This window comes from Heterocephalus glaber, unplaced genomic scaffold, assembly GCF_053883595.1.
Source record: "Heterocephalus glaber isolate CG9 unplaced genomic scaffold, H.glaber_assembly_v1.0 deba00001587, whole genome shotgun sequence".
NCBI lineage: Eukaryota > Metazoa > Chordata > Mammalia > Rodentia > Bathyergidae > Heterocephalus > Heterocephalus glaber.
In genome coordinates, this window is record NW_028258365.1 from 4,640,367 (window position 1) to 4,657,533 (window position 17,167).

At 42.7% G+C, this 17,167-nt stretch overlaps 1 protein-coding gene across 10 annotated transcripts in view; it reads right to left on the reverse strand.

Moving 5' to 3' along the window:
* The window catches only part of Znf827 (zinc finger protein 827), a 167,012-nt gene that overhangs the window by 107,842 nt on the left and 42,003 nt on the right, over positions 1 to 17,167 (reverse strand). For 9 of the 10 annotated variants that reach the window (XR_002390576.2, XM_004868913.4, XM_013067124.3 and 6 more), the window contains exons 3-4: positions 16,808 to 16,980; positions 10,506 to 10,986 (exon numbers count right to left, since the gene is read on the reverse strand). Coding sequence is in view for 9 of the 10 variants with exons in the window: in XM_004868913.4 (XP_004868970.1) it covers positions 10,506 to 10,986; positions 16,808 to 16,980 (654 nt within the window). In the remaining variant the exon portion in view is untranslated. Of the gene's footprint in view, positions 1 to 10,505; positions 10,987 to 15,541; positions 15,627 to 16,807; positions 16,981 to 17,167 lie in introns of all 10 variants that reach the window. The other variant, XM_087193346.1, reaches the window with a different exon arrangement.

Genomic DNA, 17,167 nt, shown 5'->3' on the forward strand with positions numbered 1-17,167 from the left:
CAACAGAAAAACATGTGAGAAATACTCACTCACCCAAATTTTAATTTCCCAACTTGGGTCAAAATAGAAGATGTAAAAACAGAAATATGAAGGCCAGCCTGCTTTCTTACAATTACCAGAAATATTTACATCGATATTTTATAATTAATTGAATAATTGCTATCTTTTTAATTGTCCTACTATAAAAAAAAACACATGCTGAGAAAAGTAGGGTGAAAGACGTTTTCTTTTTCTTTTGGGAAATTGCTAAAAGCAGTAATTTATGACTCACTGAATAGCCTTTACTTCATTCCTACCCCTAACCCAGGCAGATTTGCGCACATACAGAATGCAACACATGAGGAGTTTTCACAGCAACTGCCTTGACTTCAGTCTACGCACCATAAAGTTGCTGGACGCTCCACTTTTAACACAGTGAGGAAGCCCCACTAATCAAGAGGTTCCATTTCTCGCTGTTTGTTCCAAACATTTTAGGAGCTGAGCCACTCTGATTATAAATTATATACATCTCCAGGTTCATGTACTTGATGGAGTTAGGCAGCCACTTAGAGAAAACAGATCTGCTTCTCTGAGGATTTATAAACGATTCAAGAAAAGACAAATGTGGGAAAGCCACCAAGACAAAATAATTCTAATTATCCCATTCTAAAAGGTTATAAGTTGTAAAAGAACTTCCTCTTTACAGCAAGATGGCTACCAGCTCACATAGAGAGTCCTTCTAAGCCTCCTTCCCCCAAGGGAAAGTGGTATATGACTTCCTTAAAGACCCTGATTCGTTTTAATAATAACACACTCAAGCATTTGAATAATTACACACGGATGGAGCCTTCCACCAACCACAGAAGATAGGTGTTAGTACCATCTTCAATTTACAGGGGAGGAAGCTGAGGGTCCAGGAGGCTACAGAACACTGGGGCCCAGGATTACAGAGCTGCTGGATCCAGAGCTTCTGGCTGAAAATGTACTCAAGTTCTTTCTTCCTCTCCAAGATACTGGATACCTTCAGGAAGGACACTAATCTAAGCAGCTGGACCATGGGCTTTGGAAAATAAGTGACATGGAGTGAACTAAACATTGCTAATAAGAAATGGAAAGGTGCTGTCAGCTGAAGGAAAGGAACATTTTCTGGTAGGAAGAAATTTTGTGAAAATTTGACTAAACGGATGAAAGAGAAGTAGAGACTGGAACATGAATGCTTCCATCCTATCCCACTGGTGACCGAAAATGACACCTTCCTGTAAGATTAATAAGGCAGAGCTCTTGCAGTTTTGAGTCTGGCAATTCGGTGATTGTGGAGCTGCTCTATGGAAAAGTAAAACCAATAAGAATTGTATTTCCTGCCTCACCCTAGATCACAGCCAGACTTTTGGACCTGAAAGGGACCACACGTCAGTAGTTTTCAAACAGTGTTCCAAGGAACCCTAGGATATACTTCAGGGTTCCAACCAATATCTATATCACATTTAAGTTCTTAAAATTATTTTCAAGTTTATTTAGATTTTAATTTTAAAATGTGCATCCTCAGCAGTGTTGTATATAAAAGGTCAACTCACTGGAGGCCACTAAGTTTAACTTGTGTTAATTCTGTGTGTCGTCCTTGTAGTACAGTTTTTCCTGCTGTCATAAGAATCTTAGACTTGTAGTAATATGTCATTAATAAGGAAGTGGCTAGCTTCGCACTGATCTTTCAAAAAATCCAGGCATATGTAGGCATGTTCATGTAAGTGTACCATTATGGTACCACCAGAGTTTTATGCACACCTTGAGCCAATTTCTCAACCTCAGTAGCACTGATGCTCTGGATTGGATAACTTGCTGAAGAGAGGCTTTTCTTGTATATTATAGGATGTCTACCAGCATCCCTGGCCTCTACTCACCAAATGCCAGTAGCTCCTACCAGCTGTGAATACAAAAATTTCCCCAGACATCATCAACTGTCCTTTGGACATACCTGTCTTGAATTAAATGCTAGGACAGATTCAAGAACATATGCTCTGGGGAAGCTTCTGATCATAGCTAACAGACAAGAAAAGACAGACAGACATATGAAGAGATACAGATATGGCTGGATTTGTCATAACATGGGCCAGGAAAGATTGCATCTTGACTGTTCACCTGGATTAATTTATCTGATCCTAACAAAGACTGTTTGGGGTAGGTCTTAATGTTATCTCTATTTTGCAGATTAAGGACCTAAAGCAAGTAAGTACATTTTCCAAATAGTATTTAGCTGGGTAATAACCAGGAAATTCATATAGAATTGTGGATGGCTTCGGTACATATTCTAAGTTTTAGATGCTTCTTGTCTGCCTTTCATTGAAAGGAATGAGGGCAGTTCCTAAATGTTGTCACTTTTGAAGCAGAAACTTTATATTATTATACTCTTCTTCCAAGCATCTGAGTAAATATAATTAAAGGAATCCTGAGATTAAAAGATAATTTGTTAAAAACCTGTTTCCATTTGTCACAACTTCTCTGTCTGAAGCAGGGCTTCTCATAGCTACAATTACTAAGTAAACTTACAAATATACTAGACAATAATATTGCTATAAAGACCACGCCCCATAACACTACAGTAACTTTTTCTAATTGCATGATTTTTAAAAAAATGAATACAATAAATATGAATTTAAAAAATAGAGTTATATTTAAAAATATACCTCCCAGTATGAGATGTATATATTGAGACTGCATTTCTGACGAACTGAAAATTTTGTTTGAAAATAAATGGATTCAATGTTTAAAAAACAAACAATGAAAACCATTACTCTGTTCCACTCCCTTATTTTACAATAAGAAAACACAGGCTCAGAGAATAATATGACCTTTGTAAAACCGCACAGTTGTTAATGACAGAACCAGAACTAGAGCTTACTTCTGCAGACTACAAGCCAGTGCTGTTATATCGGTCCACACTGCCCTGTGAGCAGTATGTGAGCACAGAGGAACAAGCTGGGGACCTGGGACGTTTCTCAACAATTTGGTGTGCTTTAGGCGGAAAAAAAAAATTGCCTTCTGAAATCATTAAGAAAAGCCATGATTTAATTAAACAACAATTAATAATAGTTGAATATTCCCTTTAAATGTTAACCATACTGTATGCAAATGGAATATTTAAAACATTAGCTAAATATTTTTAAATCTTGCTCTTTGATTTGCCTTAAATCGTTTTATAATTAGTGTTTAGTAAAATTTTAACATCTCATATTTCTCATTAATCCCCACCTGGGTTAATCCCTGGCTACAGTTCAGGAGCTATGTCCTCACACCAGCACTGCTGAAGTCCCACATCACAGCTACAATTGTGGACAAGGGGCCCAAGTGAGGGGGCAGAAGGGCCAGCATGCAGAGAAGGGTCAAGGGTGAAAACAGTGAACAATGCCTCGCGAACTCTGAAATGCACAAGTTTTTTCTCCATGAACTAAACTAATAAAACCCTCACATAATGAGCAAAAGTGGCCATCTGCAGTAATCCGCTTAACAGACAGGATATCTTCCTTGTCAACAGCAGGAAGGACCAGTCCTGGAAAACCCATCAAGCCTTGAGTAAATGTGAAAGAAAGCTATGCTTAAAATTTTAAATTCATGCTATTAACACATTCAAAGAATGAGATGTAGGAACAGGGATGGTGTGATCTGCACAGAGTCCAGAAGAAAGAAAAGATTGGATAACATCATTCCAATGCCTTTCAAGAACCATGGCCCAAATTACATCTCCTCACAACTGTTACACTTGTTTTAAGTTAATACGGTGACTCTCTGGTTCACAGATCAGTTTGTAAATGATCGTCATCCAAGTGAAGAACCAGGAGATATGGTGGACCACGAATGGTCTCAGTGATCCCCTCCCCAGTGCCTACCCCTCTGCAGTGTGACACTGCAGCTCCTCCCATGAAGAAGGTGTATGTGCAACCTCACTGTTCAAATGCCCAGACCCCAGGAACAACAAGAGAGAAGGCAGGAGACCAGTGTGTCTACGCCCCAGGGGAGGCTCGTGAAGACTGCCCACATTTTTCTTGAGAGCAGTGAGGTGCTGGTTGCTCAGTAGAAAGGAGCCTCCCAGTCCATCAGAAATGCTTTGGAGGCTGGGGGTGGGCTGGGGTGCTGGGCTGGGAGGGAGCTGCAACATGCAAACTTGGGGAAGCTGTCTAGATGTGAGGTGAAGGCTACATGTCGAAGGATGGACTGTAAATCATTTGAAAGACATCCCAAATTTAGCTAGAGTTCTGTAGTGACTAAAAGCACATGCATTAGAAATGATGCCATGATTTGAAGCCAAGGAAAATAAACAGTGAAGCAGACGGAGGTCAAAAGACAGTTTGCTCAACTGAGAAATAAAAATTAGGTACTAGCTAATTAAGTGGTCATGAGCCAAGCCTTTGGAGTTAAGCAGAGCTGAATCTTTGCTCTGTTTCTTGTAGCAGAAACCTTCAAGTCTCAGCTTCCTCATCTATAAAATAGGTTTAATATCATTGACCCCATTGGGCTGTGGTGAGGGTTAAATGAGAAATTACATGAAGTGATTGGCACAGTGCCTGGCTCCCTGCAAACACATCTGATTAATGATAGCTCTTCACATAGCAGAAAAAGCAGTAGTAGTAACAACTGCAGTAGTAAATAGAAGAAAACATGCTTCCCTGAGGAAGAGAATGACTAAGCTTTGGTTTTACAGGTACAAGACTTTAATAAATTTTCTGAAGGGTCTACCAAGAGAAAAAATCATTCTAATGGCAATTTTAGAAGAATAAGCACAGTGAGGAAAGAAAGATCATTACCCTTTTCCAGTTTTTTTTTTAAAAAAACTTTAAGTCTTGGATGCCTCATCCACATGCTTATTATGACATAATGTGTTTGGAAATATACTGTACACTATAAAGCTCTACAGAAATGTAAGCTGGCCTTACTGTTACTACTCTGTTTATACTAAATGTTCTCAGAGAAGTCTGAAACACTAGTATGACTTCTCAAGGCTGGGAGTGTGGCTCAGTAGTACAGCACCTGCCCAGCATGCATAAGGCTCTGGGTTCAATTCACAGCATCACCATAAACAGACAAACTTCTAAAAACGTCTGCCATACAACGTTCAGAGAAAGGCTCCATGCTGGAGATTTCTGTTAACCCTATGACAAAAGGGGTAGAGAACAGAGCCAACTTCCTGTTTTGCTGCTTTTCTACCTTGCAATTTGCAATACACAAAGCCTGGGGCAGGGAAGACTAGAACTACATTGCCTGGATGAGAACCGCAGTCCGGGCATTTATTAGCTGTGTGGATTGAGGCAAGACCTTTAACCTGTTTCTTTGCTTCCTCATCTGTTAAATGGGAATAATAATATCACCTACCTATGGGGTTGTTACCAGATTCAAAGGGATTAAAAGGCACAGAGTAAGCATTATATAAAGTAAACACAATATGCAATGGGCAAATATCACGAAGTCTCCATCCATCCACGCAAGTTTGAACACCTGTGTATGCAACTCCAGGTCCCACACACTTATACCTGCTTGCCCCTATGATGAGTCCATGAAGTAGCAAGTCACAAACAGTGGCAAAGAGTCAGATTCTGCCTCTCATAAGTCACCAAGTTCAATAAAACCAGGGCTTCAAAGGGGCATTCAGGCTGTCTGCACATGAAGGCCCCCACATGCAGCTGCTCACACGAGGAATTTTAGTCAAATGATCAGTGCACATCCATCATGAGGACAAGAAGGAGGGGCTAAAAGAAGGCCAAACTGAAGATGCAAAGGGAGGTTCTCAAAAATACTGTAGGCCAGTTAGGAAACACATACCCAGGCATGGGAATGGGAGAGGCCCCTAGCTACTGCACTGGAGTCTTAGGGTGTGAATGGCACAACGCTGGCATTTACATGAAAGAAAGCTCATTTGTTAAGAAGCTTCACAGAAAGCCAATCAGAGTCACCAGGCAAAAAGGACTTGGCTCAATGGCCATCTCCTGACCCGGCTTCTCCAGCCAAGGAGCTGTCATTTATACTAAGCCATCCTATAACTGCAGATGCATAGAATCCCATGAAATAGATGGATGATGCAGAACAAAAGTGGCAGGGAAACCACATGATCCGACACAAACACCCAGCACCCCTTCATACGTGAAAACCTTTGCTATCTGATGGCCAAGCTTCTAATAAATCAAAAACACTTTAGTATGCATCCATTTGTTCGCAAACTATCTCTGCGAGGCTAAAAGTAAGTTGTTGCTTTCCAGAGTTCACTTCCACCCAGTTAAAATTATTTTAGTCTCAATTTTATGAAACTAATATGGTGTGGGAGACAGTATAAAATTTTTTTTGCCAGTTTCCAAATTAGAAATAGTTGAAATGACTTCTATCTTTTTCTTTTAGAAAACTAGGGACAAAAAGATATTCCCTGCCAGCCAGTGAGGTGCCAAGTTTCTGTCAACTGCTTGGTTACAATTTGGAGAGTTAGAATTAAATTTTATATCTTGAAAAGTGTAGTTTGCAAAAAGAGAAATGATGTAAGGGGGTTGCAGGCAACATTTAAGCAGGCTTCTAATGATGATATTCCCAGCTCTAGGATGTGCCGAATTGGGTCTTGAGATTTTCACACTGGACAAAGTCTCCTGTCTCAAGGCCTCAGGAGAGAAACAAAGGAGCTCAATGAATATGATTCCCTCAGGCCTCTCCTTCAGGTTAACTTCGCCCTGTTGTGAGACGTCCCAGACCCACCGTGTACCACTGTGCTCCCCGGACTTCATGGTGTGAGGCTGAACACAACTCAGAAAACCCAGAGCTACAGTGAAAAACTACTGTGCCAGGCATGTCAGTGGCCCTCCATCCTGGCTGCACCTTAGAATCATCTGAGGATTGTAGAGAAAATGCCACTGTCTAAGGCCTATCCCAGACCAATTAAATCATAATTTCTAGGCACTGGCATTTTACAAAAACTCCCCAGGTAAGTGTAACCTTTGGTGGAGGTTAAGAACTGCTTCTGGCCGTGGGAGATCAGCAGGAATGTAAGCTTCCCATGGTTGGCTGAGCATCTCTCCCCAGCACACCCCCAGGCATGTGACCCCTGGATCGGCCACCCTAATGATCTGCCTATGTCTTTTCGCTTCCAGAATGATCTATGTAAAAATGCAAAGCCTTAGCCCTGTGAGGCCTGCCTCCAGGTAGAAACCCTAAGCAGAGTCTGCACAATTATTTCCCATCAACCGACACAGTAGTAGGCACAGCTCCCTGCTCTTCCCTGAATCTGGCAGTGAGCAATACTCTGATACTGGATGTAGGCAATATTATTTATCTTTGAAGGTCCAGGGATGTGAAGCCTGGGCTCAGAGGGAAACAGTTGATCATTCAGAGAAGGGATTTTTTTCACAGTCAGGTACACAAGGAAATGTCCAAATGGGGGCGAGGGTGAAAGAAGGATTTTGAGTCCATTTAAAACAGCATTCCACCCAGCAATTTTCAATCTCCTTGGGTTCCATTCAGTTATCGTTATGCTTAGGTTTAAATTAAAGGAGCAAGAAAGACTCCCCTTAGTACCCAGGCAAGAAAGCATCAAGTGTTTTCTATGTCTCTTTGGAAACAAGTAGGTATCTACACACTTGAATTTGTCACTGTGCTCCAGTTTTGCAGACAGTGATCTGGCTGGCACAAAGACTCCAGACTCGGTGCCCACAAACAGCTGCACCCTATCGTACCAGCAGGTGCACGGACAGAGCCCAGTGAAAAAAATTCTGTGCAAGAACAATGGCGCCGTTATGACACCAAGGGGCAGGGCCTGAGGCTAACTACCAGTTCGCTCCATTTGAGGACAGGAAGAGCTAGAAACTCAGCCGCAGCTCCCTGGGATTTGGCCTTTTTGTCCCTGAATCATATTCACAGAGAGGGCCAGGTAGGGCTCCACAGTGAAAGCAGCTATTAATTGTACGACTGACCAGCCACACCGTTAGTGGGGAAAACAAGGGAAAAAAATTCCCACAGAAAATGCATTCCTTTCCTTTTAACACATCTTCTCTTCCCGTGGGCTGCATTGCCACAGTCACCAAGTTTACATTTACATCCAAATATGCACACACAAAAAATTACTGATGCATCTCACTCCCCGGTGACTTTATAACAGGTTGCTAGGTAACAGTGCATACAAGTCAGGTTTCAGGACCTCTAGTAAGCCACCATAAAATAGCTGCATGGGCCTTTTGCATAAATAGTGTGCATTTGTTACCTGTTTTCTTATGCCAATTGATCAGTCAGTAAATATTCCCACTGCCAAACAATAAACAACTCCCCATCAATAGCTAACTGAAGAAACAGATTACAATAGAAAGCTTTGGTGCACGGTGCTTCACCCCAACCTGTGAACTGGCTTCTTCTCCCCTCCGTCTCCGTTATTTGCAGAGCTGGCTCTAAGCAGCCCAAAGCCTTCTCTTAGGCTCCCTGAGATTGGGGCTGGAGCTAATTACAGCCTCATTCCTGACCAGGAGCACTCAGAGCTGAGCCCAGCAGGTGTTGCATAGCGTACACCAGTGTATTCTGTGGAGATCCTGTCTCCCCCCTCACCTTCCTCCAGAGTTAAAAAAAAAGATCCCTGGAGTCATGGAATGAAGCGAACAACACCTTACTAGGAGTTACTCACCCCCACTTAGCTTGCTCCTCTCTGCTAAGTAAGGAAACATCCACCATTCTAAGCTATGCTAAGTGAACCTGTCATTTGTTTCTTCTCTAGGGTTGCACAAGACCCCAGAAAAGGAGTCCCTTTTGCTATCATATTGGTAGGCAAGACCATCCAAGAAGAAACAGTGTCCCCTTGTCAGTGACATCCCGAAGGATCGGGGCCACAAAGGAGAGAGTAGAAACATGTTTTCGCTTATATTAAAAAAATAATTTTACCTATGAAACTCAAAAGTCTCAAAAATCACATTTCCCCTGAGTTGGGACAGGAAAGGGCAGGCGGGAAGAAGAGCGAGGAACCTACAGCTCATCAATGTCCCAATCAGGTGCAATTAAGTCCTGGGACCTGGCCAGTTGCGGGGCTTCCTCGCTCCTGCACATTGTACATCTCCCTGTAGCTTCCCCTGCTCTCCTTTCCTCTTCCTTTCATTTCCAGGGTGCCTCATTTTCCATCCCCTCATTCCTTCCAACTTGTCTGTCCTACTGCTGAGGGGCAAAGATCTGGAGTGAGGGGACATTCTGAAAGACCCACTGAAGCGTCACTGAGCGATGAAACTTCAGAGTGAAACTGAGCCGCCCATTCACCTGGCGATGACATTTAGTGAAATGCGACTCACAGTCCATTTAAAGGAAGGCGGTGACCAATTATTCTCCACTTAAAGGGTATTGTCAATCTCCGAGGAGCTGAAATGGCATTTGGAAACCATCATGGGGACTGCCACCTTCAACTGAGGACAGAACCGCTTCTCCACCGACCTTTCCCCACCCTCTAAAACTCCTGCAAAATTTAAAACCATCCTTTAAAAACTGTAATAAGTAGCAGCACAGTCCCATAATGCATCTTATCATTCCAAAAGAGAGTCAGAAAAAAACATCTAACCTCTCTCCAGCTTGCTAAACATCACTACTCAACCAAAAGCATTAAAAAATGTATTCTCTGATGGTGATGGGAAGTGATGTCAATTAATAAGAATGCATTTTTATAATTTATACACCATCTTTTCAAAGGGGATTAGGGAAGTTGGAAAAGAAGGTGTAGAGAACTTTTTTTAAAAAAATCCATGTACATGAGGTACCTCAAACAGTCAAATTCACAGAGAAGGTAAAAGTGGCTACCAGGAGCTGAGGACTTACTGTCGAATGAGTACAGTTTGGGAAGATGCAAAAGTTCCAGAGATGGATGGCGGTAATGGTGTTACAACAATGTAAATGTATTACTACCACTTAACTGTACACCTAAAAATGGTTAAAATGGTAAACTTTATGTTAAGTATATTTATCAATAATAAACTTTCCACACACACAAAAGAAATTCTGAAATAAATTTCATAAAGACTATCTCTATCATTTGCTCAAATTTTAAACATCCGTAGTACTTCATGGTAATCTCTGTATATATGTCTTTTTAAAATATTTCAAATTAAGACAGTTAAGAACTTGAATAGTGCCAAATAAGGAATTCCATACACAAGCAATTTAGAGAAGCCAGTGGAGAAGAGGCAAGTTATACAGGCCTCAAGGTCACACAAAGCAGCCAGCCCAAATCTGGCTCAAACCTGTGACCTTTACTCCCCACAGCCAGAACCCACAGGAGGGAGAGCAACAGAAGGAAATCAACAATCTCTATTGTTTTGAGACTCAAGCCAAAGCAATGCTTACTTCTAAAGTCTGCTGAGAGAGAGAGGTGGACAGAGGGAGGGAGGGAGAGAGAAAACTTCACTGAAGTTCAGTCTGTTCAAATTAAGGGGACCTTACGGCTTCTAGTCCTACCAGTTTATTTTACAGATGAACATACTGGTAGAGAAAAGGAGAAAGAGAGATAGAGGGAGGGAGAGAGAAATACAACCCTATTCAAGTACCTGACAGCTTCATGAGAAAATCAGACGCCATCTTAACAGAGATGTCCTGGCTGAACAATGCGGCCGCACTGCTGGCCACATACTCGGAGGGGTCTTTCAGCTTTGTGTGGTTGGCGGGCCTGTCGGCAGCGTTCAGGGTAAAGGAGGTGGGCAGGCCGTTATCTTCCTTGGGTTCCTCCTTCACCAGCAAAGGCGAGACGCCAGCCCCACCCTGGCTAGTCCTCTCTGGAGTGTTAGACGTCATCATGGTCCCCACTAGCTCTGTCCCTCCTCCTTCCCTTTGCTGCCCCAGGCAGCCACTGTCACTGAGGTGGGGAGATCCCTTGACATCTGGGTCTGGGATCTCCTCCTTCACCTTGGCTTCTGTCCTCAGGAAGTGCTGGTGGCAACGCATGTGGAGTTTCAGGCTGAAGTGGCGTGAGGAAGTGAAAGGGCATAGCTGGCACTGGAAGGTCTCTCCCCGGTCCTGGTGCTGATGAACCTGCCAGAGAAACGAGAAGAATGAGCTACCCACCATGCATGCATGGAAAATGCCTTGTTGTACAGCCAAGCTACTAATTAGCAAGTTCCTTGCTGTGCAAGGGTCCAGGAAGAAAACCGCCAGAGGAACGCTGCATTTGTGTGCACCAGATGATGGGGTCAATCTCCACCACGAAGTGGCTCCGCGGGGATTCGGAGTCCATTACTAAAGCCAGGCTCACAACGGAAGACACTGCCTACCAAAGGATGGCAACTTTGGGTCGAATACTCCTGAGAGTGCAGACTTCCAATCTCAGTTGATGGTCTTCTGAGAAAATACTACAAACCCAGCATAATTCTAAAATTACCAGTTAGGGTTCAAAAGAGGTAACCTGTGAAATAATTCTCACAACACTAAGAATTTGCATATACTCAATTATGGTCACATAGAAAATTAGTTATGTTTTGCAAACATAATGTCAATTGTCAAAATGGTGCTCTTAGCTCATTAAGAACTTAGAAAATAATGCCTCCAGGGTATCCCTGTTTCACAGGCAGGGAAATTGAGTCCCCAGAAGAAGCAACTTGAACAAAAGTGCATATGAAGAAAGCAAAGCAGGAGGATAACCAAGCTCTGACCCTCACCAAGCATTCTGAGTAAGAGGAAATCAATTTTTCCAACCGTGGCTATAATAGCATGCTCCAGATTCTGATGTGTGCAGTGAAGAATGCAGACTTTTAAGTCCAGTTCCCGTCTTGCATGCACACGATACCTGCAGAAATTGCAAGAAATTTTTTTTCTTCCTGTCACTACCAAATTTAGTGCTTGAAAAAGTGAGGAAATTTCTGCACTGGCCCGAGCCAGGCTTGGAGCTGGCAGGTGCTCATAAGCTTGTAACTTCCCCATTCATCTCTGCCAATGTAATTCAGCACTGACCCGCTCCACCCTGCTATTTCAGGACTGGCCCTCCCTGCAGTTGAAACTGCCAATTGTGTAGATTTGGGCCAAATGATTTGGGGAGTTGTGTGATTTGGACAAACAAGAATGTAAGTGATTGGAACTCAAAACCGAAACAAAACTGACCTTCATGGGTTAAAGGTGACCTGGGCAGGATTTAAACCCAGGGCTCAGGGAGGTGAAAGGCTCATTTGTCAATCCACAGCACCACCTGGCCCCTCTGTGTGGATCTCCTTTCCAAGGGAGCAAGTTTTACTACAGCTGTTTATGCCTTCTGAATATAGTCCAAAAGCATTCTTCACCAGCCAAAACATACTTTTAAATAATGTTAAGTGACCAACAAAAGCAAAGAAATTAAAAGTTAATGGTGAGATCCTGTTGCTACAGCACCCCACTGTGGCTTTCTGAAAAAAAACAACAGAAGAGATTCTGGATCCCCCAAAACCTGAGTTTATCAACACAAGTAACCATAAAGACTTAAATTCTGTTGAGGCAAATTCCTGGTCATGAAAAGGCTTCCCCTCTGCCTGGGTGGGGAAACACTTTGACCATCCGCAGCTATTAACACAGCCTCTCTCTCTCCTGGTCTTTCATTTGCTTTCTCACAAAGCAGAGAAGATTCTCCACCACCTCCTCCACCCAAGTCACACAAGAGCAGGCACCCTGGGGCCTCCAGTCACAGCCCTGAAGGCCAGACAGGTGCTGCCAAAGGTGGGTCCTGCAGCCAGGTGGTAAAGTTCATGAGCTGGAGAGTTCCCATGTCCCTCAGCACGGTGCAGTGGGGGCAGATTCCATTTCAAAGTGTCCTTACATCTACTGGCCCTGGAGAGGAGAAGAAAGGAGAGGAGCCAATCCCAGAACAGAAGCCCCGGAAACAGCTTGTGGAAGAAGGAAAAGGGGAGAGCACCAGCCCGGCCTCCAAAATCAAAAGGAAGCCTTGTACTGAAAGGAGAGTGTGTGCCAGCATTGTACGGGGCTTCTCCGCACCAGCCCCTGGCCTTGTAATATTTAGTTACAGGGGAATTACTGCCAGCCCAAAGTGAAAACAGTGTTGGGTTGACTTCTGCACTTAGAATTTTATTTGAGCTGTACCTCCTCATGGGGATTATACATCACATGTGGCCTGTGAGAGATGTACTGGCTCTGTCCTCAGTGGCAGTTTCTCCGCTTCTCTCCTGACAGAAGGGCGATTCTCTGTGACAATACTCTCTTTAGCCTAACACTTGCTTTAAAGTCCCTCTTAATCTGCTGATGAACAATGCTTTTCTAAAGCACATTATTCTTCCCAGACCCTAGACTCACTTACCTCCTGGTCATTTACCACCAACTGCCCCTATCAGGCACTGTAACAACCTCAGGGCCATCTGGCAGTAGTCAGATGCTTGGGCAGAGGCATTTCCAAGCTTGGAGAAACTCTAAGAAACCTCTACTCCGCCTGCTTAGGGGAGACCAGGGCCTCAAATGGTTTCTTGCCCTTCCCTCACTAGGGTCCTTCATCTTAGCCATCCTCCTCACCTTCTCTGTTCAGTTTTAGCGTATGAATTTCACATTTAATTCCTGTATGCTCACTCAGCCAGGAAAGTTGTAAAAGACTTAATGGAAATCTAAGATAACCCCAAGGAAGCTGGAGGCATTTACAAGCTCCTTCTATAGCTAGTCATGAAAACATTTCCACATACTGTGGAGAAAAAGCAGGCTAACAAAAAATGTACAGCAGGCCCAACACCTCGTAGGAACACAGCAAGTGCTGTACTGCTGAACAAATAAAGCAGAGTCCCATTTTTCTAAATAAATCCATACAGTCAATATAGAAAGTGGTATATCAGAAAGATAACGGTTATTTCTGGGTGATGGGATGAATGTTCAATTTTATATTCTTTCTATTAACATTTCTAAATTCTCACCACTGAAGATCTCTCAGAGAGGGAAAAGCAAATTAGAGTAAATCCTTACACCATTGCATTATTTTAAAATACAAACATTAATTGTATTCAGCTGGCATTGAGAAAATGATTACTATATTAGGTGTATTTACTGAAGGCTCCTTCTCCATGCTGGGCACTGTATTAAGTGCTCTTAGCACAGTATCTCATTTAACTTTCATAACAACCTCATGAGATAGACCCTATGATTATTATCTCCATTAGTGGAAATAAGTTTGGAGAGGTTAAACAAAGTCTCCCAAACTCTCACCTAGGTCATAGAACTGAGATTCTCACTGAGGTTTTTCTGAGCACACACAGATTTTAATATTTGGCTAGAGTGTCCCTACTTCTTAGGCAAAATTTAAATTACCCATATTTATATTCTCAGGTGACTGGAGCAAATGATATCTATGCATAAGATCACAGCCGTTATTTTTCTGTGTGAGCGGCTTTGCAAATTTTTACAAAGTTAAAAGTATGTCTAATCAAAATAAAATCACAGGGGCCGGGGATTTAGCTCAGTGGTTTCGCCGCTGGCTGTGCAAGCGTAAGGACCCGAGTTCGATGATCCCCAGTACCAAAAAAAAAATAAATTAATTAATTAATTAAATAAAATCAGAAATCCTTTGAATTTAAAAAAAGGCTGACAACAGGTGTGGGGAGCAGAGAAAAGAAAGTACCCCTTTGATAAAATTAAACTTGCACGAGCCCTTTCTGCCACTTCCTTATCAAAAGCTCGAGTCATAGCTCAACAGGTTAGGACACCATGAGTTTGAATAAAGTAGTAATTTCACACCACTGCTTTATTGTACTGGTTATTGATTTGTTCTGAAAGCATTCTAGGACCCCGCGACCCGTGGAGCCTCAGCAGCTCTCATCTGTGCGCTGTCGTGGCCAACTGTCTATGTCATCAAGGAACCCAACTCATCTCCCTGGAGTTTCAGGGTCAGTAGTTCCTGCTATTGAAAACCCAGCTTTTTTTCCCCATGGGTTTATAAATAGGTTGTTTTAAGTGACCCTGAGCTGAAACCAAGCTTACAAGGTGTCAGGCTAGATGCAAGTTTTCTGCTTGCTGAAGCTTTAAATTCACCAGAGCTGATTTCTAAACACAGCTAAGGACACAGTAAGTAAAACAAGTTTTAGTTTTAAAGCCATTTCCTTTGAAGTCTTATCCTGCTAATGACATCCAACTTTGCAGGTTTAAAAATGTGAGTTTTTACTTTGGAAAGAAGGTGATACAGGATGAGGAGGGTGAAAGCAATAACCAAGTAAGATCAGTAAAATTCAACCAACCAGAACTCCTGGTTAAATGAATTCTGAAGATGAAGGGCAGGCTACTCCCAGGAGAAAAAGGCAAATGACTGAAAACAAATTACATCATGGTTTTAATTTTTTCCAATCTTCTAAGCTATTTCCAAAAGTCAACAGAGGTTCTGTCTGATCATACTCTTAGAGCTACATTTCCGAACAGCGATGACTGATCTAGTCAGAAAGACTGGATTGCTAGATTGCAAAATAAGCAAATATTTTAACTGTGTACATACACTATACTTATGACAGTGAAGGAGATACTTATAAATAATATCGGCCAACCATATTTGAAATATCAGTGAAATTTACTTATTGTTATTAAGATATACAATGATATTACTCAAATTAAGTAGTTACCTCTAACCAGGCATGATGGTACACACCTGTAACCTCAGCATTCTGGGAGGCTCGGACAGGAGGATTGAAAATTTGAGTCCAGCCCGGACAACTTAGTGACTTAGTAAGACCCTGTCTCAAGATAAAAAATATGGAAAAGGGCTAAGGATGTAGCTAAATGCAAAGACCCTGGGTTCAATCCCCAGTACTACTAAAATAAAATACTGTACCTACCTCTGAGCATCCTCGTGTCATTCTGTCATTTTGATATTAATGACAACTCTTCCAGACAAACACTATTGTTCCCATTTAACAAAGGGGAAAAATTGAGTCTAAAGGTTAACTTGCTCAAGGCTGTGTAGCTAGCAAGTTGTACAGTAAGATTTAAATTGAGTTCTATCAAATTCAAAAACCCATGCTCTTATCATCACATGAGCTTGCTCCTTAAAGCTGAAACAAAACCTGTAGTATTCATGAGGCCTGCCAAGATTTCTATCGTGAAGTACAGTAGAGATGATAGGCAATTCTTGACACGTGTGTGACAGGCTCAATCTTTGCAAAATAAAGCAACAGCAGCAAAGGGCTCCAGGAAGGGAGCAGGTCCTGGGACCTGGCCTTTAGTTCTCAGGCCCAGTGGCTCTTCCTCCCAGTACCCCCAGAAATGCGTCACCACACAAAGCCAGGGAGATTGTCGTTCCCTTATCAGAAAGGACGACTCTACAACACATTTGTCATTTGGATATTAAAGCTTCTCTCTGCTTTTAAGTTCCTGGTTGTAAAGTGGATGCTAACACATTAAAAAGAGAACCGAACCGGGGCCTGGGGATTTAGCTCAGTGGTTTCGCCGCCTGCTGCGCAAGCGCAAGGACCCGAGTTCGATCCCCAGTACCGGGGGAAAACAAAAAAAGAGAGAGAACCTTTTCAGCTGGGCATGGTGGTGCATGCCTGTGGCCTCAGCACTCTGGGAGACAGAGAGGGAGAACTTGCAGGAAGATTGCAAGCTCAAGCCCAGCCCGCCCAATTTAGCAACTTAGCAAGACTCCATCTGAAAAAAAATAAAGAAAGTGGGGCTGGGGATATAACTCAGTGCAAAGGCCCAGAGTTCTACCCCTAGTACAGAGAGAGAGAGAAAGAGAGAAAGAGAGAGAGAGAGAAGCCCTTTCCAACATCCCTCCTTCCTGTTCAATTCTACTTGTCACATCAAACACTGCCTTCCCCGTGCTCCAACACAGAGCCATGCCTTAGCTGAGACACATCCCAAACTAGCCCATCTGCAGGGGACCTGGCCCTGAGGTCTTCCGCAGGTGACTTACCTTCATGTGGGATTTGAGATTGTCCTTGCGAGCACATCGGAATGGACAGAGCGGACACTGATGACTTTTTAAACCTGTGTGAATCACCATGTGCCGCTTCCAGTAACTCTTCCTTTTTATAACCAAACCACATATTGGACACTGGAAAGGCTTTCCACTTTCCTCTTCTGAGGCTTGGAAGAAGAAGGGAAAAAAAGGAACATTAAGGAAAACAAAAAGGCACATTGCATCTGGCACTAATGCACATGCATTGCTGTACAAAAAGCACTAAAAATGATTTGGATGTTTCCTTTGGTGATTCCAAGATTTTATCCCTGGGGGAACTTTATGGCTGTTGCAGGTAGAAACCCACATACATCT